This window comes from Polypterus senegalus, chromosome 2 (genome assembly GCF_016835505.1).
Source record: "Polypterus senegalus isolate Bchr_013 chromosome 2, ASM1683550v1, whole genome shotgun sequence".
NCBI classification, from domain to species: Eukaryota; Metazoa; Chordata; class Cladistia; order Polypteriformes; family Polypteridae; genus Polypterus; species Polypterus senegalus.
The window spans coordinates 167,392,403-167,419,922 of NC_053155.1; the positions used below are offsets into that span (position 1 = coordinate 167,392,403).

Sequence of the window (27,520 nt, forward strand, 5' to 3'; positions counted from 1 at the left end):
TTTTGTGAGCAAATTCTACAAAAAGGGTTGTATTAAAAGAAAATAGCAAAAGAAAATGTCAGCATGTTAAAGCTATAGCAAATAATATCAATATTTATGAATTTTGCAGAAATATTTGCAGTACAGAAAACCAAAAAATGTCATCAATTAAATGTAAAAATGAACACTGATCATGAAATTGCTTGGAATAAAAGTCTTCAGTAATGGCTGAACTTCAAAACCACTGATTTAAACATTTAAATAGAAACCATTTTCATATTTGTGGCTATGATTAGAAGTTCGCTCCTCTGATTAGAACCCTCCTGCAAGTAATAAATATAGAGTTAGATAAATGTCGATAAAAGTTAAGTAGGTACAATAAAATATGCAGCTACATTTCAAAAAAAATGTTAGGGGGGGCGCGATTAAAACTGTTATGAAAACGGGTCAGAAATACTTAAAGGTTGAGAAACGCTGTCTTAGGAAATAAATACAAGAGCTGATACAACATTGCACTGCTATTTCATTTCAAGCAGCACTTCTTGGCTCTCAACAAGTCATTTTAAAAATGACTTATGAGACTGTTTGCAGAGGATGCTTTCACAGTTCAACAACTTTCAAAATTCTTTGTGCAGAAATAATATAGCACCTCATCTAAAGTAGCATTTTTAGTACAAACTTCTCCTACAGCCACAGACACATCTATGAATGAAATCGGAATTCCAATGCCAGGAGTAATATAAATATAATTCACCAGCTTGTCTGGGATTTCGTGAGTAATGATTAAATATATCCTAGCTAATTGCTTCATCTTTTGTTTTTGACAGAGCAAAGATAGCATATACCATTTCTCTCTTGATGGATAGAGATTTAGACTATGTTGCAGGGATATGGAGCAGCTGCACTTCTCTACTTTAGCTGACATTTTGGTAAATTTACATCAGCTCTATAAAGACAAGTCATACCTGCTGCCTTCTAAATATAAAATATGTTTTTAATATTCATGACAAATGTAAAGCTGCAAAGCTTAGATACTAGGCACTAGGCTCCCACAGCAACTTTTAAGACAAAGGGCAAAACTTGAGTAAATGAATTTGATTTGAGGAGCGGTGGAAATTGTGGGGTAGGATGTAATTCAGAGAACAAGACTTCAATAAATGAGCTTCATCGTAAAACTTCAATGAGGTGGTAATTGTGACAGCTAAATCAATAATAATGTTTAAGATGCATCATGGAAAGTTAGTGAGGTTTGTAAAATGTAAAATTAAATTGGGAGAAGGTGAAGATCCAGAGAAGTAAATGTTGCAGTGTTTTTTGTTATGTGAGAGAAGATATTATAAAGAAATTATAATATACTTTGATGATGGTGAGTTTATAAGGTAAATGCAATAAATAGCTTTGGTTAGAAACAGATGGTAAAATAAGATGCCACCAAAGACAAGGTGATTTCTTTCATTACTGCCTTTTTTAGTATATGCTTAGATGTGTTGATGAATGAAGTACAACAAACTGCACTTGCCATGTTAGCTAGTGGAAAACAATTACTGTGAAGTGGAGGACACTTGAAGTATTTGCATGTGCTGGTAATTTCTAAACATTGACGGCTTGATTTTTTAAGGTTCCTGAACGTGACTTTGTTCATATCTGTAGTGAATCTGTATTGAGGTATTGTATGTTGTAATTTTTTCCCAATTTTGTAATTATTGAACATGCTTTTATCTCTTTATTTTTCCTTGTTTGTTGTGGGCATTGTTATTATATGAGTTTTCTGATGGTTGCAACCGTCTATACAGTGACGGTATCTGTTTCTAGTCACATGATTGAATGCGGTCACAACTTAGAAAGAAATTATGTGTTCCAGATTTAGGTTAGGTTAGGGTTAGGTAGACTTTATTATGCCTGAGGGATTTTTTTTGCAGCAGGAAAGTACAAAAATAGAAAACATTGTTACACAGATCCAATAAATAAACAAAGACAACATTTGACAGACAATGCGATCGCATAAATGCCCACTCGGGATCAATACAAAGAAGAATAATTACTTTCAACAGTACAAAAAATAATAATAATGTAGAATTTAACATTTAGCAGCATCTCTACAAGTAACTGAATTTAAAATGCAGTTCAGTTGACTCACCCACCACACAACGAAACAGGTCGAGATCCTGGTTAGCAACCCCGAAGGCAGACACGCGGTCTAGTCACACCCTCCAGAAATGACCATTTTTTTACTGCACCCAGGTATTACATAGGTGTCCCCTTGGCCTGGTCCAGCCACTCGGGTCAAAACAATGAGGATCTTACAAGCTGGATCACCCACGGGAAATCGTGCCACATGGCTGTAGTGTCATAACTGATGCTCCCTCACAATGCAAGTAATGTGCCTCATGTAGTACTCTGTGAGCAATCACTCATTCGACACAAAGTCAAACCAGCGGTACCCAAGGATTCTCCAAAGTGACACAGTACAGAAGGAGTCAAGTCTTCGTCTCAGGTCAATAGATATGTCTCACAAACCATATAGCCAGACAGGAAGCACAAGAACTCTAAAGACTGCAGATATCAGGAGTACCACACAACCCTTTCCAATGACCTCATGACCCCCCCATGTCTCCCAATCCATTTACTGACTTCATAGAAAGTGTCACCAGAGACATGAATATCACTGCCGAGGTCAGTAAATCTGTCAACAAGGTCGACAGTCACGCCACAGACAGACACACTGCTGATGGCTGTGCCCAAGAGGTCATTAAAGGTCTGGATCTTGGTTTTTATCCAGGACACTCACAAGCCCAGACACTCAAGACTCTTGAGAGCCCCAATCAGAGCCTCCATTTACTCCGTGAAGATCATAGCATTGTCAGCAAAGTCAAAATCAGTGCATCTTTTTTCACCAACAGATGCCCCACAGCTACAGGACCCCACAACCTTGCCCATCACCCAGTCCATGCTGCATTAAACAGAGTAGGAGCAAGAATACACCCCTGACAAACCCCAGAATCAACTGAATAAAACGCAGAGGTTCTTCCTCCACACTGCAGAGCACTTACAGTACCAGTGTACAGGCCAACCATGATATCCAGCAACTTTGAGGGGATGTCCCACAAGGCAGCACAATCAACTAAGTCGAAAGCTTTATGAAACTCGACAAAGGCTGCAAAGACATTCTGCCGATATTTTTATCTGCACTCCATGAGAACCTTCAGTGACAGGATGTGGTTGGTGGTAGACTTCTTATACATAAAAGCAGACTGCTCCAGTCGCTGGTAGGTGAACAAGTGATCATGGATCCTATTGAGGATGACAATAGCAAGGACCTTACCAGGTACCGAGAGCAGTGTTATCCCCCTGTAGTTGCAGCAATTTAGGTGATCACCCTTTCCTTTTCACATAGGGACGACAAGACCCGTTTTGCAGTCAGTTGCAATCACACCCATCTTCCAAATAGAAGCAAAGATTGCTTGTAATGTTAGGAGGACAGCCTTACCACCAGCCTGGAGAAGTTCACCCCAGGTACCACAGATCCTTGCAGCTTTCCCTGCCCTCATCTTGTTCAACACCTGTGCAATCTCAGTGACACTGGGTTGTTCACAGCTAATTGGAAGAGCAGCCTCAATAAATGTGGACACAGAGATATCCAACGTCCTAGCCGGAGGATCAGCTTTAAAGAGCTGTTCAAAGTAGCCAGTTCAGTGGGTCACAACTGCAGTGCCATTCATAAGCTTATAGCTGAAGGAATAAAAGAGTTCTCATACCTGTTACTTTTTACCTTTGAAAACCTAAATCTGCAGACTGATGGCAACAGCTGGAATTTAGAGCAAAAAGGATGACTACTGTCTGACAGAATTGAATTGGGATTCTTTCCCAACCAATTTCAGTGATAGAGGTTTGCTGTGAACCAATAATTTTACTACTAATTTTTATAAAGTTGTTAAGATGATTTATATTCTTATTGATGAGGATGCCAAACCAACAGATAAAAGCAAATGTAACAATGGATTCAGTAAAGGACTTATAAAAAGTGTCATTATGGTTTTATTCACTTTATAACAGCTGAGTCTCCTAAGAAAGAAAAGTCATGACTGTCCTTTTATATAGATTTGCAATGTGTTAAGATCAAAGTTAAATTTGTTATCAATGATTGTTGTTTGTATTACCATCTCCACTGTCTCCCCTTTAATTAAAGTTAAGACACTGGATGGTGGGGAGCACATGAACTCTACCACCATATCCTTTGTCTTAGAAATATTGTGTTGTAAACTAGAGTGATCACACCATTTTACAAATTCAATGACAATAGGTCTATTACTGTCTTCCTTATTTTGTAAAAGACTTTCATTGACAGAGTCGTCTACAAATTTCAGGATATGTCTGTCCTTGTGTAAACTCCTGCAGTCATTTGTAAACATGATAAACAAAAGAGTAGATAAACAACAACCTTATGGAGTGCCAACAGATGTACCTAGACTATCAGAGAAACAGCCATTGACACTCACTTTTTGTGTTCTGTTTGTTAGAAAGTATAGAATCCACCCCACCAAGATCGAGTTCAAACAGAATTGATCAATCAGTATAAAAGCTGACGAAAAGTCTATAAACAGCAATCTTGGTTGTCTTTTGATCCTTCCAAGTGCACATATAATACATTCAGAACTGTTGCTGTGGCATCCTCCACACCGCTCTCTGCTCTGTCTGCAAAAGGGTGAGGGTCCAGAAGAGCCCCAGTTTTGTTAAGCAGTTGTCTCTTAATTAACTTCTCAAAGGATTTCATGATATAAAAAATTAAAGCCACTGGTCTAAAGTCACTTAATGCTTTGGGGTGTGCATTTTTGCCAATGGAATAACAGTAGCCTGTTTATTGCAATAACAATGCCTTCCATCTCATGATTTATTTCTCCTTCATTGAACTTTGCCTTGATCTTCTGTTCCACTACCAGGCATTCATAGCAATATAATTTACTGTACATCTAAGTAAAGCTTGTATGTGTAAAAGGATCTCCTGTACATGCAGAAGGGTGATCATCATTTCCATTTTGAAGGTTAAGCTTCTGTTGTTCATTTTCTTCTGTCACTTATTTGATGTTTGTTTCACATTCTCATTTTTTGATATTTACGTTACACACACTTTTTGATAGTAATATTTGTAGTTTTTTTTTTCATGTTTTGCTGTTTACTTTTGGCATTCATTTTTGGGTGTTAATTTCATGAAGCATTTCTTTTTTAATTGTACGCATGTATTTTATTGCTATTTCTTGCACCCTTTCTTGTTTTATTTCATGTATTCATTTTGTTACAACTTCATTCACATATTTTGGATATTCAAATTTTGAACTTATTCTAATTTTTTGCACTAGCTTTTTTGTTATATTTTTGTATTCTTTTTTAATTTATGTATTTTCGTCCTTCTGTGATAGCATTATATATGGCTATATAAAAATAGGTTTCAGTGATATGAACAAAACCAAAAGAAAAAAAACTAAATGCTGACTAACTTGTGTGAGTCAAGAGACTATGCCTTCCTTTATCATGTGACAACATTGCTCAAATGAGGATTCTCATCTCAAGCTAAATATATTTTTTTTATTAATTACCTTTTATTTTTAGTTGATCATCTTTTGCAGTTAATTCTCATTGACAAGTGTGTATATAGTGAGAAGTCAAGCAAAATGACACCTTCTATTGACTAACTAAAAAGATTACAATATGCAAGCTTTTGAGGCAACTCAGGCCCTTCTTCAGCAAAGAACTTCTCACTACATTCATAATGGCTAACGCGGTACAACACCCTAGTACTGGAAGTGTGTATAGATATTCTCCGCCTATTGGGTCTAATTCAGAAAACATTGTTGAAATGACAGTAGTGTATACACTATCTTGTCATATTATATGTTGTTTGTTTTGCACAGTGGTCCTGAAGGCAAGTAATTTTGTTCCACCCTGTACTTTGTACTTGGTAAGATGACAATAAAAAGACACTTGACTTAACTTGCAGGTTAAAATCTTAAATATTGGTAGGTCTATTGGTTGTCCGTCTTTAACAAAGAAATTCTACAGTGAACTACCACACAGTGTAGTTTTCTTTAAACATTTCTATTATTTTATACACCAGTAGAATACTTAATATTTTACTTTAAACTGAACTTTAAAGTGCATCATAGGTGCCGATAGCCTGTTGCAGAGGAGTTGAGAGATAAAGCTCAAATCAGTCACTCATGGGACACTACTTAATAATCATAAAGCAAAATCAAACTCACACTTGCTCTCACTTTAGCAGTCTGGATCTGACACTTAATCTGACTGCAGGCATTTTGACTGTGGTGGGAACATGGGAGGAAATAAATGCATAAACACAATAAATGCTTTTGATAAGATCAAGGCCATTCATTCTCCAATTTAATGCCTTGTCATTTGTTAGTACTCTCTAGCTGTCAAGAATCAGTTATCATTTATTTAATGTAATTAATTAATTAATTTTTTTGTATGTCACATGGTCATGGGTTATTTTCTACTCCAATTTTGATGTTCAACTCAAATATAAGGCATCTTGCATTTAAATATCTGATTAATTTTTAACAGGAATCATCCAAACCGTTCCTCAGGGATCAAATTACCTTTTTTATTCACTTATCACTCAACTTGTTTCTCTGTCAAGAGATTTTTTTTTATCAGGTATTCCTTGAATCACTAGGGTATTACACTCTGTTACAATGCACTAAATTTAATTTATTATTAGTTTTTTGCTGTCATCCTGCATTCACACTGCTGTCACTTCTCACTCAAATTTTCAGTCAAGTCTCAAAAGATCTCTTTAAAATAATTTGAGATTGGTTATGGTCAGGATTTAATAATGTATTTCCATTGCTCTGTTCCCATGTGAAAACAATGATGAGTTCCATTAGATTAATAGTAACTGCAAAATGAAATAACTTATTTAGTACTTAAATTGACTTCTTAAAAGTAGAGCAAGAAAATTTCAAAAGAAGTAAATTTAACAGCACTAGAATAATGAAATGGAAAAGAGAAAGTGATTTATAAACTGCAATGAAGGACTGGCCAAAAATGCCTCTTAAGTTGCATCTTTACTACATTGTACCAAACCTATGAACTAAGTCTTACTGATTAAGCAAAATAAAAAGACTGCAATCATTAATGTTTGCATTAGTAACATTTGCTCTGTATAATTTGTAATGTTTTCCTTTTAAAAAGGTTCACAACTTTGCATTAACAGAAAAAAAAACAATGAATTTTAATTAGCTTTTTTCCTTTAAAATGGAATACAGTGAATTCAGAGATTTGGACATTCCCACCTCCCATAGAGTATGTAATGAATGTAAAAGGAGCAATGCTTCATTGTTTTTTAATGTTAACAGGTAGCAAAGTCTTACAGAAAAAGTATAGATCACATGAGAGTTTGTGGAAAAGTCTTTATGTGAATTTTGCAAATACAGTCTCAGTATTTTAGTTCACTAAGGTGCACTGCTAATGCTACTTTAGCCATCTCTCCAGCAAGCGTGGTTAAAACATCAGTGATAAACCAGTTTCCTAATTTTGGTTGTCAATTAAAAAGCACTGACAGAGAAAGCAAGACACTGGAACACTGGAACTCACAACCTTGGAAAATTGAAAAGGCAAAAATCATCTGATACTTCTAGATCATGAAGAAGCAATACAAAGAATAGCTGGTGATACTAAAAACAGCCATTTGTTCTACATTCTTCACCTTCTCAACCAATGAGAGTAAGCATGCAGTCAAAAAAGGAAGGTGGATGAATTTTTAGCACAAGTCGATATCAGTATTTTATTCACAATTAAACTGTCAAGCACCTATGCAATGTTAATGCTTCTTACAGTAAAGACAAAAAAGCAGTGTATAATTAGTTAGTGGGATGATAAAAGAAAATGCTGAAAAAATTTAAAAAATATACCTATTTTGAAAATCATCTTTTTTCAAAAACTGAGAAAGCCAGTTTAATTCAGATCTCATTCCTCTTTTAAAAGCAGGGGATTTTAAGCTAATTCTTCTGACAGTTCTGCAATCTCTAAATGGAGGGGATCTGGAAGAACTTTACTGAGATTTTACATTCAATATACAGTAATCCCTCGCTATATCGCACTTCGACTTAATAAGGTGGTAGTCTGGATGGAATCTGCCTTAGGGATTTGGATTGAAGACTGCCGGAAGAAGAACAACGCTCTCCTTTGTTCTGCAGTAAAATTAAACTAGTTATCGGACAAGTCGTTGTGTCATTGTTGGTGAGTTAGTATAATTAATTTTCTACGTACAGTACTTAGTACATGTACGTACATTTAGTGTCACTGTACACACATTTTACTGTATACAATTTTTCTTAGATTGTACGTATTTATTGCTGGTGGCCTGTCTATCGTAATGGCTGTAACTTATGTGATATTGGAGACGCTCGTTATCTTTAAAATAATATTTAGGTTTTACTGTATATAAACAGTGTGTTTACATACATAATTTCAGTGAATCTTACCTAATATCTAAGAGAATACAAAGGGTTTATGCTGTATAACTGTGCAGGAAATATTTATAAGAGTGTGGGATAGTTTATAAGGGCTTAAAATATAAAAAAACTAGCAAAATACCCGCGCTTCTCAGTGAAGTAGTGTGTTAAAGAAGTAATGAAAAATAAAAGGAAACATTTTAAAAATAATGTAACAAGATTGTCAATGTATATATATATACTAATAAAAGGCAAAGCCCTCACTGACTCACTCATCACTAATTCTCCAACTTACCGTGTAGGTAGAAGGCTGAAATTTGGCAGGCTCATTCCTTACGGCTTACTTACAAAAGTTGGGTAGGTTTCATTTCGAAATTCTATGCATAATGATCATAACTGGAACGTATTTTCATCCATATATACTGTAAGGAGGCGGAGTTTCGTATTATAGCATTTAACCAATCACATTTCAGCCATCATTTGTTGCCAGGCAGAGAGGCTTTCACAATCTGTTGTGGAGGCACTCTAACACAGAATAAATGTCGATTAACCTGTTGCTTCAACCAATCAGATTTTGAGTTGGTGTCAGTAGGGCCCTTTAGCAGGCGTACGGCAAATTCAGACCGATTGATTGGATAGAAGCCATATGAGGAACTCTACGAGGCCATTGAACGCACCGCAAACGCTCCGAGCGAAAGATCGTCACGTGCACTACGGCCAACTCCATGGCAGGATTCTGGACAATATTATTTGCCAGACACAGACCAGATTAAAAGACCATGAAAACCTGATGTTTTTCACGCTCTTCGAGCCCCAGAAGTTTCGGGAATACAATAAAAATTTCACGCATGCAGCCTTCTCCACTTTAACACAAGAGCCACGGATCACTTTTTGATCTGTCTCGGCTAAAAACAGAACTGACTGTAATGTATGCCATGAATGATTTTGCAGGAGAATCTCCCACTGATCTCCTTGACTTCCTTCATCAGAAAAATCTGAATGAGAGCATGGGGCAGCTGTTCACATTGGTATATTTGGCGGTGAGCATTCCTGTGTACACTGCTTCTGTCGAGCGGACATTTTCAGCCCTAAAGCGAAATCAAACTTATGCCAGAAATACCATAGGGCGGGTTTGCCTTTCAGCATTAGCTTCGATGGCGATAGAAAGTGAGGTTTTGATGGAACTGAAGTGCATGGATAATCCGTACAACAGAGTAATTGAACTGTTTTTGAGGAAAGAGAGGACGATGGATTTTTGTTTACAAATAATCCGAATTTTTGGTGAGTAAAATGTTGCGATTTTCCTAAATAATATTGCAAGTTTATGAGTTATTATTGATGTTTTTTATGTGTGTCGCGGCTGTGGCTGCAGTAGAAAGGTTTATTTAATGTTAGCTAAGACCCGCAACTTAAACGTTTCTCATGCAGTTTCACTGAGTTTGTGCCAAACACCACCCTGACCATCTCATCTTCGTTTCCATAAACACAGCCCTAAACCCGCAAATATTTAGCGGTAGAGTGTTTCTATTGGATTGTCACTGATGGACGGCCTTATATGGGCAGGCACTCAATCACGTGGGAGGCGTGACGATGAGAGACACAACTCGATCACACGGTGATCGAGCTGCAGGTTATGGCCGGTATATATGTACATAAGTAGGTTCCAGTTATGACTGTTATGTGTAGAATTTCGAAATGAAACCTGCCTAACTTTTGTAAATAAGCTGTAAGGAATGAGCATGCCAAATTTCAGCCTTCTACCTACACGGGAAGTTGGAGAATTAGTGATGAGTGAGTGAGTGAGTCAGTCAGTCAGTCAGTGAGGGCTTTGACTTTTATAGATAACTAGCAGAATACCCGTGCTTCGCAGCGGAGAAGTAGTGTGTTAAAGAAGTTATGAAAAAGAAAAGGAAAAATGTTAAAAATAACGTAACATGATTGTCAATGTAATTGTATTGTCACTGATATGAGTGTTGTTGTCATATCTATATATATATATATATAGATATATATACCTGTATATATCTATATATATATATATATATAGTAGAATACCAAGCTTCAGCGAGAAGTAGTGTGTTAAAGAAGGTACGAAAAAGAAAAGGAAAAATTTTTAAAATAACGTAACATGGTTGTTAATGTAATTGTTTTGTCATTGATATGAGTGTTGTTCTCATATTTATCTATATATATATATATCTCTATCTATCTATATATATATATATACCAGCGCTTCACAGCGGAGAAGTAGTGTGTTAAAGAAGGAAAGAGAAAGAAAAGGAAACATTTTGAAAATAACGTAACATGATTGTCAATGTAACTGTTTTGTCACTGTTATGAGTGTCGCTGTGATATATATATATATAGCAAAATAACCGCGCTTCGCAGCGATGTCATGTGTTAAAGAAGTTATGAAAAAGAAAAGGAAACATTTAAAAATAATGTAACATGATTGTCAAAGTAATTGTTTTGTGTATTTGGCGGCAGTGTCACAAAGTTGTTTTCGGTAGCTGCATCAAAAAATGTACCACAACATACATACATACATACATACATATATATATATATATATATATATACATATATACACATACATATCTTCATATCTACATATCTATATACATATCTACATATACACACACATATATATATATATACATACATACCTATCGACATCATATATACACACACATACATACATACACACACAAATTATATATATGTGTATGTATGTATGTATGTATGTGTGTGTGTGTATATATATATACACACATATATATACTTGTGTGTATGTTTGTATGTGTCTATATGTGTGTGTATAGGTTTGGTCACTGAATGCAAGGGAAAAATAATAAATTATAGTCTATAAGTTATTAAACAGTAAAACATTAACGTTTTAAGAAGTACAGGTACATTGAAATTACATTTTCTATGTGAACGTTCAAATTTGTGCCTCTGGTAATGTACCTTACCGGCATTTAAAGAAAATGAGTTTTGTGTCCTCTGCAGTGTTAAGAGAGAAAGGCTTTGGTTTGGGATAAAAGGAAAAAAGGTGTAAAGAAAGGAAAGTTGCCTTTTTCTTTTATATAGTATAGAGAGATGTGTTCGCTGGCGTTATGATCGCCTTTTGGGGACAGTCGCGGTGGGTCTTGTGTAGACTGGTGAGACGTCCCGCCATTAATCGGCTGTGATGGCACTGTCAGTCCTCCACTCCTGTGCGTGTTTTCATAATCCTAGCTGAGGACCTCATAATCGTATACGTGCAAAAGAAAGTGTGATTCGCCTTAATATTATTTTGCCGTGGTGTAGAAAAGGGGTCCCATGTTTGCACTTGTCTGGGCTATAGCGCAGGGGGAGGATGAAAAAAATTAAAAGTGCTCACTTTGACTTAAGGCAGAAGCGCAGTCAGCATCTCAAAGGCTGACACAGCTATGCATGCGCGCTGGCTGCTCGACTTTTGCTGGGCAGGAGACCAAAGTTCTTGCAGACACGTTCATGATATCAAAATCTCAGCGCTCTTTGGAGGTCATTCATATATATATATATATATATATATATATATATATATATATATATATATATATATATATATATATAGCAAAATACCAGCTGCAGCGGAGAAGTAGTGTGTTAAAGAAGTAATGAAAAGAAAAGGAAACATTTTAATAATAACGTAACATGATTGACATTGTCATGAGTGTTGCTGTCATATATATGCCTGCCTAAATAAGTCACCCTCGCTTTGCTCTTACTTTTTTACCGTTCATTTAATCATGGGTAGTGGCGGAAAAATTATAAAATGGAAGGAGGATGGCTTTACCAAAACAATTATTGATGGCGAATCGATTATTCATAAAGCTTGAATTGGTGATCTGTTTTTCTGTGTTAACCTCATATTTTTCATACTTCTTCTCAAACTAAGGTGGTGCGAGGGTAAAATGAATCGGGATGCGCTGATCAATGTAATCGGTGTACCAGGAAATCATGCATTGACAAAAGCTCCCTTTGCTTGTAATGCAAAGTGTGATTAAATGCATTATTTTTTAACGCGTTATGGAGCACATGCATCAAAGCTTCTCAGCTGTGCTTGTGCTAAGAAAAGGAAAGATTTTAAAAATAACGTAACATGATTGTCAATGTGACCTTTTGTAAGTAGTGCCTGGAGGATTCAGTGTGGAGAAACTCTAGAGACAGCGTGTGTATTAACTTGTGGATTTTTCTGTGAGTATTTGGTGGCAGTCTGACGGTTGCTTGGAAGACGGCGTTAGCTGCGGAGCTCAGCTCAGAGCGAAATGAGATGAATGGGAGGGGAGATGATGACGTGACTCCCCCACCCGCCTTAACTGTCAATCCCCCACAAACACAGTCTCTCGGAATTTGCATAAGCACACCCCTTCACCTACAATTTTAACTTAGTTACAAAGTGATCAAAACTCTCGTTTATATCCTGCGTCCTCTCATTAAACTTGTATCCCGCATTACCTGTGGGCATGTGAAACGCCAGCGGTAGCCTGTCTATGAACTTAATTTAAAGTTTAGGTTTACACCTTGCTTTCTTTCCGAGGTAGCAGCACTCATTAATATGGTAGTATATGTCACTCGCTCGCTTCTTATTGTTTCGCTGCCTTCTCAATTATATAATGCATGTTTTCTTAAGCGCTTTTTGGAGGTCTTCCTGGTTTTCTACACACTGCGTTGACAGTCAGTTCACGTGATTACGTGGGAGGCGTGATGATGTCACACGAAACTCCGCCCCCCCACGTCTTTCCAGCTCAACTCTATTACAGTTAATGGAGAAAAATACCTTCCAGTTATGACCATTAGGCGTAGAATTTCGAAATGAAACCTGCCCAACTTTTGTAAGTAAGCTGTAAGGAATGAGCTTGCCAAATTTCAGCCTTCTACCTACACGGGAAGTTGGATAATTAGTGATGAGTCAGTGAGTGAGTGAGTGAGTGAGGGCTTTGCCTTTTATTAGTATAGATCATATAAACATATGGTTTTTACTTTGCGGATTTTCACCTTTCGTAGGGGGTTCTGGGACACAACCCCCACGATCGAGGTGGGATCACTGTAAAACAAAAAAATCCAATCAATTTTTTAATTAGTTTTATTTAAACTAGTTTTGATCATCTCAATATTATTTTGCCAAAATAATTTATTCATGCTTTCCTAAGATGAAAGCCCTCCATTAAAGCAGTTTGTAGTTTTCTAGTTATTTTCACATGATAAATATGCTATTTGTTGAGAGATTTCCAAAGGTAAAAATGGATCATGACTGTATGGAGTAGTTAAATTAATTGAAGGTATCTAAAGGTTTAACTAAATGTGGCTTAAAGATTGCGCATGTGAGGTTTGCCTCTTCTTGGCGAAACCATCAACTTGATTTTCCAAGGTTAGAATGTGGTAAATAAGTAATGAACACCCGTCTAGATAAAGAGGATAATCTAATGGAAAAACCCAAACACCCCTACTTTGAAGTGGTGTTAAAATACAGTAAATACAGTCCACCATTCACCCCTATTTATGAGGCAACATTCAGGTAAATGGGAAAGTTGAAAAGAGTCAGGAAATACTGGTGACACTAGTTGACTGGATGAAATAATAAAGCTATGCATATTAAAAGTCAGATGGGTGTGATGCATTAGATGAGGTAATTGCAGTAGAAAAGCATAAAAACAAGTGAATTGTAATTTTGATTGCTCACTCCATGGACCAAGACATTTTTGCATATCTGTGTGCAAATAAGGAATTGTTCTGCCTCTTCGTCTGGTCTCTCTGAATGACTTCTTTGAAAATAGAGGAAGTGTTTGGGTACCACAATACACTTAAAAATCATTAATATCACATTCAAAACCAATTTAAAGGTTTTCTTGTTATATAAACGTATCAACCATTAGACCAGAATGCCATCTTCACGAAACATTATGGAAACAGCTAGACAGTGTCATGCGTAGCTCATCCCAAGAATGACAGAAAAATAAAACTATGGGTCTAGGCCTCATATACTAGTGATTATTTCCTAGAGTCTTAGATATTGAGCTCTCTCTCTCTCTGTTTCTAAGGAAAATAACCTTTATACTTAATGAAACTATGTGTTAAGATTAACAGTCAGAATATCTGTACATAAACTCAAAAGCATAAAACAAAATGAAAATGTTTACAAAAAGTATGGAACAATTGACTGTATTGATCAGAGCATCATCCAATTCATAATCATAACCATACATTAGACCTAATTATAACTTGCAGAGTTGAAATTAAATAATGTGATTTCTGATCACTCCTTAATTGTGTTTTATTTGGTTCTGCACTTACCAATAAATTAACATATTAAAACAAAGATCTAGATTGTAACTCTGCTTCAAAATTTGCAGATATTTTCAGTAAGTCAAGTGTAGTTGTGAAAAACAATTTAGATCAGCAAAAATAAAATTATAATACAACCTTGAGAGAGGCTTTGGATACAGTAGCTTCCCTAAAAATAAAAGTGATTAAAATGCATAGAAACTCAAACTGGTTTATTGAGAGCACTTGAGCTCTTAAATCAGAGTGTCAAAAAAAGAGAGTACATGGAGAAAAAAACAAAGCTGCAGGTCTTTTGAACTACAAGGACAGACAGTGTTAAAAATATATATAAAAAGCTCTCTTTAAAGCCTGCTCAGACTACTATTCTAAAACAATAGATAACAACAACAACAATAATGCTTGTGTAGTGTTTAGAACAGTGACTAATCTAACAAATTATAACTACGCTGTAAAATACCAACATTAGCAGTACAGACTATATGACCATCCTTAATGAGAAAATTGAAAATAAAAGATCCCAGATCTCATCATCACATTGCAAGCCTAGTAGTAGTCTGGTGAACCTTGTCTCATCTTGCATACATCAAATTAGAAATTTTAATCTCGTAACTGAACAGGAAGTTTTAACTTTAATTTCTACAAAGAAATCTTCTACTTGTTCCTCGGATCCAGTGCCAACAAACCTAGTAACAATCTCAATGGATTTCCACAATGGATGTTCTGACAGCACCTATAATTAGCATTATCTATAGCTCATTATTGAATGGCACAGTTCCTGCAGGATGCACTAAAATGATCAGTTATCAAACCATTACTTGAAAAGTCAGGCCTAGGCCCACATACTCTTCATAATTATAGACTCATTTCAAAGTTGCCTTTTTTCTCTTTAAAATATTTGAAAAAGTAGTTGCCAGTTAGTTTCAGTCTTACCTTAAACATCACAATTAATTTCAGAAATTCAAGTCTGGCTTCTGCACCAGCCATAGTACGGAAATGACACCAATGCCAGTTTTAAATGACATTTAGACAAACATACCCTGAGAAGAGCTGCTGAGCATACTATATCTCTGTTGTTAGTTGTAAATACTAAATATATGTAATGCAGTATTTTAAAACTGTTACTAATTCTCCCCATTCTGTTTCTCTTCTCTGTATCCTCATGTATAGTTCTGTATTTCATGAGTGGTATAGACTGCTTTTGCATTTTGCCTTCAGAGTAAAAACAGCACATAGCACCTGCACCTGGTGAGGACCACTATGCAAGAGCAAAGTAATTTCTACTACTCTATTGTATTTCTGAGGTGTCAATGATAGATTGGGCATCTAGCTCTATGAAGAGGATTGTTTGTGTTCTGTTTTGTGTATAGCACTTACCCCAGTTTTTGACGCCCATTATACAACCCAACCTACCTGGAAGGGAGCCTTTCTGATTTTTTTCTTGTCTTCTTACAAGGTAGTCTCCAGAAGAAATTTTGGGATTTTACAAATTGAGCATTCATCTCATGTGATCTATCAAGTTTACTATTTGTCCATGTTTAAACTCAGCTATCCCTGCTGAGGATTATGAGGAACCAAATCAAGACAAGAACCAAAACTTGACACTCATCAAAATGGCAGGGTACAACTACATACACAATTATTAATAATTAATAGTAAAATATATAATTAATTATATTGCCAGTAATTACTCTATAATTGTATGAACATACATGGAAAGATCATATGGAATCCATACAGACAGTGACCTGGCTGCGATTCTTACCAAGGACTCTGGAGTTGTGAGGTAGCAGCACTAATTGCTGAATCACTATGCCTTTTTCTATCAGTTTCTCCTACAGTACATTTAAATAAAATCAGTATCGTTGTCAGCTGATGGATTGCACATCTGTCCATCTAATATGATTCATGCACCAAACATACTAGTATCTATTATTATGCTCAGTTAGCCCAACCATTTTGAATTAATTTTTGGAAGCTTACATATAATTCCTGTATAGGATTTTTGCAATTATACTGCCTCTTGGTACATATGACTGGTTTACTAAGGTATGAGCATGTTTTTCTTACAGGTACTGTAAGTAAGTTCTATAGAAATTACAATGTTGGATTGTGTCTAATATACCTAGTCTCACTGAGCATTTGAGATCAAGCTGGTAAATAACTGCTTTCCAAAACAAAATGTTTCAATTACTATTCTGCTTACTGTATGTTTAAAGATTGTAGCTGTAACAGTTTATGTTAAGTATGATAAGTATAGAAAATGTTCACACTATATGGTGGATTTGTGATTCAAAAATATAAGTTGTGTTGTCAATTGTGAAGTACTGATAAAGAACTGAAACAGCTTTGAGAAGAAATATGAAAACTAACGACAGAAATCCATTACACATAGAACTTCAGTAAATCAGGGAAGACAGTCACTTTAAAGATATATGCAAATAGCTCCTGACAGTCTCATATACACATAAGTTATGGGTAATGTTTTAGTTTATAATTGAGATTAATTATTAATTATTTGTCTTCTGTGGCAAAATGTGGAAGAATACGTTTAGGGTAGCATAGCATTCATCTTAAAGAAATAGCATAAAGGCTTAATAAATGTCAGAAAATGTTCAAGCACACCAGGGGCCTCATGTATGAATGGTGCGTACACACAGAAATGTTGCGTAAGAACTTTTCCACGTTCAAATCGCGATGTATAAAACCTACACTTGGCGTAAAGCCACGCACTTTTCCACGGTACCTCATACCTTGTCATACGCAAGTTCTCTGCTCGGTTTTGCAGACTGGCGGCACCCAGCGTCAACGCAGTGCTACTGTTCCTGTGTGGTTACTCTTTATTTTCCTGATGCGGCTTTATAAATACACTGAAACTAACCTCATATTGTATATTAATGTAATGCATCTGATTGTAATTAACTTGTAACAATATAATGGTCCAAGGAACAGCCATAGTATTCCAAATACCATAACTGCTTTAGCATTGTTACTCTCACTGCACCTTCTTCTTCTTCTTTTTCATCTTTCAGCTGCTCCTTTTAAGGGTTGCCACAGCGGATCATCTTTTTCCATATAACTCTTACTGCACCACTCGGAGTATTTATATCACTGTATCTGAGTGGGGAATCACAGCAGCAGCTGATCGGAAAGAGAATTATCGGTATACAGCATTAGTTCAGTCTCCAAACTGCTTAAGTAATGGTTTTCTAAATAGCAGGCAGACTAGCCTCTGTGTGCCAAACTTAGCTTGCACATGTGCATGAATCCTTTAAAAGTGTTTTACAGAGACAGTGACATTAACCTTAATATTATAGCAAATGTATTATAACAACATATTAATCAGATTACTAGGACAGCATGTTTTCACTTAAGAAATATAGCAAAAATTTGATCTCTTATAACTTTGTAAGATGCTGAGAAATTGGTTCATGCTTTTGTTTTCAGTCGGACAGACTACTGTAACACACTCCTCTCAGGTCTACCCAAAAAAGACATCAATTGATTGCAACTAGTGCAGAATGCGGCTACTAGAATACTAACTAGGAAAAAAAATTTAAACCATCTCTCCAGTTTTGTTGTCACTACATTGGTTACTTGTGTCATTTAGAATTAACTTTAAAACACTGCTTATGGTTTAGTAGTACTAGGGTGTTGTACTGTGTTAGCCATTATGAATGTAGTGAGAATTCAAGTAAAATGACACCTTTTATTGGCTAACTAAAACGATTAAAATAATGCAAGCTTTTGAGGCAACTCACGCCATATATGGTCATACATTGTTCTTCTCTAGTTAAATGAATATTAGCCTGAAAAGGTCTATTACTTTTTTACATTTAAGATGTCTCACTTAAAGATTTACCAATGTTGTTACTTGTCCTAATGTGTATATAAACACAGGGAACTCCAGTTTCTGTATTACATCTTGCCTGAAGAAGGGGCCTGAGTTGCCTCAAAAGCTTGCATATTGTAATCTTTTTAGTTAGCCAATAAAAGGTGTCATTTTGCTTGATGTCTCACTGCTTATGGTTTACAAAGCCTTAAATAATCTTGCTCCATCCTATATTTCAGCATGCCTTTCAGCTTACACTAAAAATCATAACCTTAGATCTTCAAATGAGTGTCTGCTTAGAATTCCAAGAGGTAAACTTAAAAGAAGTGGTGAGGTGGCCTTCCTTTGTTATGCACCTAAACTCTGGAATAGCTTACCATTAGAAATTTGCCAGGCTAAAATGGTGGAGCATTTTTAAAAACTGTTAAACACTCATTACTTTGATATGGCTTTCTAATAGCTTCATTTTAGTTTAACCTTGCTATTCTGTATATGCATTTAATTATGTTTTTTTTTTTCCTGGCTCCAAAATCCATACTAACCCCTACTTTCTCTGCTGTTCTTTTTCCAGTTTTCTGTGGTGGCGATCTGCGCCAAATATTATTTTTACTGAAGCTTTAAAGTAAAAATGCAAATAATGAAATTGAATCAATTCCAAAGATCAAAAAAAGCTTTTAAAATTGCATATCTGATTAGCCTAACACAGGGGTTGGCGAGCGAAGTGAGCAGGGGGCGGAGCCCCCTAGTATTTAAAAAGAAAACAAAATTAAGTAGTATACTCCTTTTGTTTACAATATACAGTGGTTCCTCGGTATACATCCTTAATCTGCCCCAGATCCTTTGACTTATACCAAACAAGACGTATACCAAAAAAATTTTTCCCTTAAGAAAAGGGAAAATGATTAATCCATTCCCATAAAAAATTCCTATTGTTATTGGCATATTATACATTGATGGGGTTGTATAAAATAACTTAAACACTGCTTAATACTAAAATACATAAATACAAAAGCAATTAGATGAAATAAATGAAAATTTAACCTCGCTTTACTTTTTAATAACATCTTTGTTTTTCAGAATTGTAGATACCGTCGTTCTTGGCATACCGTATGCAGCAGCCATATACCAGATACGCATGCCACCTTCATACTATTCAACAATCAATTCAAATTTATGCGAAAAAACACAAAATCACGTGAAAATTCATATAGAGTTATAGTGGGGGTTGTTCACTGAATGCTAGCAACTGGCATACTGACACTTGTGGGCATTCATGGCTTTGTCTCGAGAGAGGTAAACAAGGGTAGTGCGTGATGTTCTATCACACGAGTCATATTCTAAACAAAGGTCTTATACCAAGCAAAATTTTTCGCATCCAAACAGGACGTATACCAAGTTGGACTTATTCCAAAGCGGACGTATACCGAGGTACCATTGTATTCTGATGATCAGAGTTGTATTTTTCTAATTTTAACATTTAGGACAACTGTCAGCCCATCGTTATGCATTTTTATTGTACTTTACAGTCAGAAGTTCATTACATTAAATTAACTCCTCATTCTGAATTCACTCTACATTTACATGCTACTATAAAGCTATTCGGATCTTTACTGACTCACCACACCCTGCCCAGTCTTTATTTAGTCTCCTTCTATATGCAAAATGGCTTAGGACAATCAGATGTTAAGTACTCACAAGCTGTGAGAATCTAAGAGTTGCCCTTAACAGTTATTATGTTATTATGCAGTGTACAATTATTATTTTGGGGCTGCACGTACTATATTTAAAACAAGCTGCAATTTGCCTCATCTACAGGATGGCCATAGGGGATTTAAATCCAGAATTTACTACTCATTTAGTAATATTAATTTGTATTTTATATTATTAGTTGATCTTTGATATTATTCATATATCCTAATACACTTTGCTTTGCTTTAAAACTATTATAATTTGTAGTCACATCTTGGGTGATTGAAGTAAAAAAGTAAATACAATGCATCTGATGTGGGTAGATGTCCACTTCTTTCATGCAAGATTAGTAGCTGAGATAAGCAGTGCAGGAAGGATGAATAAATCATGGCTGTAGGTAAACTGTATCAGCTTCCAGTGTCTAGAGGACACTGTTAAAGTCTGTTCAAGCCAAAGCTAAGGAGTCTATATCTGGAGAACTGAGGAGTGACAGGCTGGGCAGGCATCGCTCATAATCAGTGGTAAGTGGATAGTGTGTGTGCGTTTGTATGTGTGTTAGTGTGTAGGCCAGTTCATAACACAACTGATTCAGTCCATTAATTCCACAATAAAGCAACAGACTTCCACACTAATTTGATGATTTCATTAAAATGTTTTGTAGACTATTACGAATGATGCTTGTTGTAGTCATTATTGCGTGCCTTTGAATTGACATTAATTTTGTTTGAGCTTCCCTAAACTAATTTTTTGAAAATGTTTTCCTTCCGTCCACCACCACCATCTTCCAATGACCAGTCCCCCCACACCACTCTGAGTGTATCGACAACTACTATTACTCCAACTGGTATGGTAAGTGATGTGTACTCCATCATCAGTATGGGTTGTCCATAGTAACTGATGACCGAGTGAGGAAACAACTGATTAGCCTACACACAGGAAAAGAAGTCAGAAGTTTTCTTTTTAATAATTCTAGTGTGTATTTGGTTGTTATAATATTTATTTATTGATCTTCTGTGAAAAGCTAAATGTCCTCCTTGGAACAAATAAATCTTATCTATCTATGTTTAACAAGTCAAATTTCATGGAACAGACTGTTACATCAATGAATTATTTATTTTTAATGAAACTGGATGCCATTTTGTTAGTGTCACATAAATGTCAAAATAATCATCAAAGCGTGACAGCATCAGGAACTTTAATTAGAGAAAAACAACTTCACAGTACATGCCATAACAAGGAGTTTTCAAACAAACATGAGTACAATTCGAAGTAAGTGTAAAGCAAAGTAGGACATGATACATTTTTAAGGAAAAACCTTTAGAGAAATCTGCTCAAGGAGAAAAATAACACAACAGATCTGATACTATGAGTTGACAATACTGAAAAATCAGTGTCTATGTTTGGTGCAAAGATTTCAATTACAGAACATACTATAGTTACATGTACTGTATAGTTAAAAGGTAATGCATCTAGTTTTTAGTTATGTTTAACAATATAACAGTCTATCGTTATGTCAAGCACAGTAGTTATATAATAGTATGTACAATCTATTAGCAAAAGACACTGTAAATCTTTGACATTTTATTGTGAATACGTTCAAATAACTGAGATGTATCTATTTTGTCAGAATAAACTGAATATAACCCTTGAGTGTTCTGTATGCATTATTGTGAAAGGGGAGCACTCCATTTGCCTTGCAATATTGAAGAAACAGATAACTATAGAAATATTTTAAAAATGCAAGAAATGTGCACATTGTATCCTTGCATTAATATATATCTGTTAAACATTGTGTTTAAGGCTATTAAGATTGTTTGCTGCGACATGTCCACAAAAATAACAAGCTACAGCAGGGTGAAGAAAGCCCTTACCTTTGCCTTTGCCTTTTTCAGCAGCCACTGCATGAGAAAGAAAAAGAAGAAACAAAAGAGAGCAATGATGAATCAAATAGGCTGTGACTTGACTTGAAAAATACACTAAAATACAATACTATTAATTATCTGACTTTCACAGTATGTTTTGTGTAATATCACATATTTGCATTGGTAAAAAGCACACCTTATTTTTTCTTACTATTTCTCTTTCACCAATGAATGTCATTCAGAATAATTTCATTCAACTCCTATCCTGAAAGAGAATTATTTTATTTTTGACCACCCACTTTTAATTTTCTTGGTGTTTTTCATGCTGTACTAATATTAAAAATAGATAGATATAAACAGTACCAATAAAGAAAGTGCAGTACATTTCCAATTAAAATCCATCAATATACTCAGAGGCAACAAAGTGATGTAATTGTCAGCCAGAATGAGTAGCATTGTGACAAGTAATGCAATAATGGAAAATTCATTTCATTAGTTGAAATTCCAGTTTAATTTTTCTTTTTATTTTACAGACAACTTATTAATTTCTGACTCTGTATTTGACTATAAAATCAAACAGCTTTGATTACATTAGTGAAGGAATATGAATAGAATGGGCTACTATGAGTGTTATTAAAGTGTAACAAGTCAAAGACAAGCAGAATTGGTCATTGGTATGTTTGTAGAAAAAGTTTTCTTTTTTAAATATTCATTAATATTTGATTGTTTACCTATGCTATACAGCATTAAATACATAAAAGTATTCAGAGTATAAAACAATTGCAGCATAATATACTTGAGGTTAAGTCTTCTACTGCACTTATTCAAACTTGATATTCAGTGTTTTCCAATTGGTTACCTACTTCTTCTTGTTTCGGCTGCTCCCGTTAGGGGTCGCCACAGCGGATCATCTTCTTCCATATCTTTCTGTCCTCTGCATCTTGTTCTGTTACACCCATCACCTGCATGTCCTCTCTCACCACATCCATAAACCTCCTCTTAGGCTTTCCTCATTTCCTCTTACTTGGCAGCTCTATCTTTAACATTCTTCTCCCAATATACCCAGCATCTTTCCTCTGCACATGTCCAAACCAATGCAATCTTGCCTCTCTGACTTTGTATCCCAACCGCCCAACCTGAGCTGACCCTTTAATGTACTCATTTCTAATCCTATCCATCCTCGTCACACCCAAAGCAAATCTTAGCATCTTTTAACTCTGCTGCCTCCAGCTCTGTCTCCTGTTTTTTGGCCAGTGCCACTGTCTCCAAACCATATAACATAGCTGGTCTCATTACTGTCCTGCCTACTGTAAATTATCCATCCATCCATTATCCAACCCGCTATATCCTAACACAGGGTCATGGGGGTCTGCTGGAGCCAATCCCAGCCTACACAGGGCGCAAGGCAGGAAACAAACCCCAGGCAGGGCACCAGCCCACCACAGGGCACTGTAAATTATAAAATGAAAATTTATTTTTAGCAAACATTGATTTTAAAACAGCTTTTATGCATTTCAAAGCAACTGGCGTAGTTTCTATCTATAATGTGATGGTGTTGCAGTCAAAGTGATAGTGACACTATCCTTTGTGGTTCTTGTTAAATTAGGGGTTTTATGAATGAGTTGTGCAGATGAATTGGAGTAGAGTAAGTAAATCATGAATCCTCTATTAATGTCAATGTTTTGGTTTTAATGGAAGTATTTTGAAGCAGTCAATGTCTTCTTTTAAAATGACCAGTGAGGCAAGAAGAGTTCAATGCAACTTAAGTAATTAAACAGTTAGAGGAATTCACTTCTTAAGTACTTTACTGCACAATTTTTTTTCTGTGCTGCCCTATATCAAGAACTGGATATGCTACGCTGGATTGACACTTTCTAGGATAATACCATATATTGGCGTCAAAGAATAGCTTGAATAAGTTGCATAAAAAGAATTTCAGGTCATTTGGTTACTCATTTATGACAATCACTGGGTCATTGGACTACAAAACATTTTACTGTGCACGTATCCTACATGTAAACCTTGTGTAAACCTCACCTCACTTGCATATCAGCACCAAGCACACACAGAGTACTCAGTGAGTAGACGCAATACAAATATTCAGTCTAAAAATTGTTATTGTTATTGGTGGCCATGGACAAAAAATAAAGGAAACTGAAAGAAAATAATATAATATCCAAACTTTGTTTTGGAATTACAATCCATGTAAGAGGAAAATACATATTTTCAAAATGATCAAGATTGATCCACTTCCCTGCAAAAATAAAAGTGACTCTTGGCAATCTTAAGATACAAAAGGCATTTCTTTTGAAACACAAGTAAGAGTGTGGGATTGTTGGGGGTTAGCTGTTGAGTGGGATACACTAATAATTTACTGCTGGTACACTGAGGTACAAAATAATATAAAGCCAGTACTCTGTATGCCTACTTCAAGCACTGGATTTAATAATTAATAATAAGTAACTATATACCATATTTAGTAAGTTTACTTTTTTATAAGTAATGAGGAATGTAACTAAATTTGTTTTAAAAGTAACTTTCCTGAAAACAGGGCATTGGCTACCACCATACAAAAGCAAGTTCAAGAATTTCTAACAGTTTGTGATGATACCAGTACTCCTCCACCTAGTGCTGCAAAAAGAAAAAGATTCCATCCCATGCTCGCATTTCTAATTTACCAACAGCTTCACAGTTGAAACTTCAAGAGGGGACCAACCCCACCCTCCGATTTAGTATACATATGTCATTGCAGAATTTCAAAGGGGCAAAGCCCCTGCATGATTAAGTAATCATGTAAAATATTAAATGCTTTGTGAGAAGGAACAAGGACTTGATTGTACAGTCGTGGCCAAAAGTTTTCCGAATGACACCGATATTGGTTTTCACAAAGTTTGCTGCTTCAGATCTTTTTGTCAGATGTTTCTATGGTTTACTGAAGTATAATTACAAGCATTTCATAAGTTTCAAAGGCTTTTATTGACAATTACAATAAGTTTATGCAAAGAGTCAATATTTGCAGTGTTGGCCCTTCTTTTCCAAGACCTCTGCAATATGCCCTGACATGCTCTCAATCAACTTCTGGGCCAAATCCTGACTGATAGCAGCCCATTCTTGCATAATCAATGCTTGGAGTTTGTCAGAATTTGTGGGTTTTTGTTTGTCCACCCGCCTTATGAGGATGACCACAATTTCTCAATGGGATTAAGGTCTGCCAAGTTTCCTGTCTATAGACCCAAAATTTTGATGTTTTTTTCCCCAAGCCACTTAGTTGTCACTTTTGTCTTTTGGCATGGTGATCCATCATGCTGGAAAAGGCATTGTTCATCACCAAACTGTTCTTGGTTGGGAGAATTTGGTCTCGGAGAATGTTTTGGTACCATTCTTTATTCATGGCTCTGTTCTTAGGCAAAATTATGAGTGAGCCTAGTACCTTGGCTGAGAAGCAACCCCACACATGAATGGTGTCAAGATGCTTTATTGTTGGCATGACACAGGACTGATGATAGTGCTCACCTTTTGTTCTATGGTCAATCTTTTTTCCGGATGCCCCAAACAATTGGAAAGGGAATTCATCAGAGAAAATTACTTTACCCCAGTCCTCAGCAGTCCAATCCCTGTACCTTTTGCAGAATATCAGTGTGTCCCTGATGTTTTTCTTGGAGAGGAGTGGCTTCTTTGTGGCAATTCTTGACACCAGGACATGCTCCAAAAGTCTTTGCTTCACTGTGTGTGGAGGTGATGCCCCGATCCCACAGCTGAATCAACTTTAGGAGACGGTCCTGGCGCTTGCTGGACTTTCCTGGATGCCCCGAAGCCTTCTTCACAGCAGCAGTGGAAATGTTTTTTTTGGGATTAAGTTCATTTTCATGGCAAAGAGGGACTTTGCAGTTAATTGCAATTCATCTGAACACTCTTCATAACATTCTGGTGTATATGCAAATTGCCAACATAAAAACTGAGGCAGCAAAATTTGTGAAAATTAATATTTGTGTCATTCTCAAAGCTTTTGGCCATGACAGTACAGTTCATACTATTTTTTATGGAATGTCAGGAATAACTTTCTATGATAAACACTAATGCATGTCTAGTTTTTTTGAAATGCAAGTATTTTTTCTTCAGTAAACAAGTATTGAGATAAGTTGCTTATTACTTTAAACAGTAATCTGACTGCGTAACATGCATTAATTTAGCATGTTACACCTAACACTGCCAATGCTTGGTTGACACTACTTTGTCATTCTCAGCGCCAATGCAATGTCCAATGACTGTGTCTCTCCCTCTATCTCTGTTTAGTATCACTTTATTGCAACTTAGTGTGCTGTTGAATGGCTGTCCATGTACCAACAACTCATCTAATTATACAAGCCACTGTAAGCTGGGCAGTCAGGCTAAAATTTGGTTTATGAGCCACTCAAAAGTGGCAAGGTTGTTGCATAGCCAAAAGAGTTGGACTCAGAAACGGCAAAATTCATTCCAAGTAGCAAATACACTCTGTTCCTTTCACTTCAGAGCCAGTTCCAACTGAGATCAAGTGAGGGAAACCAGCTCCACCTTCTAATGTTGTCTAAGGACTTCTGGGTGAGTGGGATATGAGCCCTTCTGAATATCTAACAAGGTGAGTTTGCCCTGGATATTTGGGAGATGAGGCAAACTGATTGTGATATTCATGTAACAGTTGCTTCAGCTACTGCTTATTTCTAAACATCAGCTCTTTATAGTTTACGAACCATAGTGACTCAGGATCACTGGGCAACGTTACCTCCACCATAGGGTGAAACAATGACCATTTATATTCTCTTCCCCCATATAGTGGTTGAAATTTCCCATGCAGGAAAATCAGAATTCCTTTGTTGAAGTCCTGCCGTGCCCCATTGCTTTTGAGTCCATTGTTCATCCCTGATGTGGAGATGAACTTCAGTTACTTTATTTGTGGATGCAGATTAATTGGTAGCTGTGACAAAGTGTGCATGGGTGAAGGACACACTGATGCCTGCTGAAAATATTTCATGCTGTACTATAATTTCTGTTACTTCTTGGGTACCAACTTGTCATAAGCATTATGAGGGCAAAAATTATAGGCTATAACATAAAAAATAATAATTCAATTTGTCTTAATTTAACAGGCTACTATTAACAAAACTTAGTGCTTTAATTTAGAAATTGGTCTCAGGTATTGAAAGATTCAGCAGCAGTGACCATAGAAATGCTTTAATTTATATGAAGCATTAAAATCACTGACAAATTTGTGCCCTTATTTATCAAGCATCTCAGAGAAGCTGGCTTAAAAATCTCAGAGTGACGCAAATCTGCTCATACTCTTAAGTGTAGGAGTTAATACCATTTCACCAATTTCCATCATGTAGTAAACTACCATTACCTTCATC

General features: G+C 36.0%; 1 protein-coding gene across 1 annotated transcript in view; it reads right to left on the reverse strand.

The window, feature by feature from the left end:
- Positions 1-27,520, reverse strand: part of LOC120524434 (cell adhesion molecule 2-like) — a 481,595-nt gene that overhangs the window by 246,912 nt on the left and 207,163 nt on the right. The window contains exon 3 of the mRNA XM_039746287.1: positions 22,146-22,172. Coding sequence (XP_039602221.1) covers positions 22,146-22,172 — 27 coding nt within the window. The remainder of the gene's footprint in view (positions 1-22,145; positions 22,173-27,520) is intronic.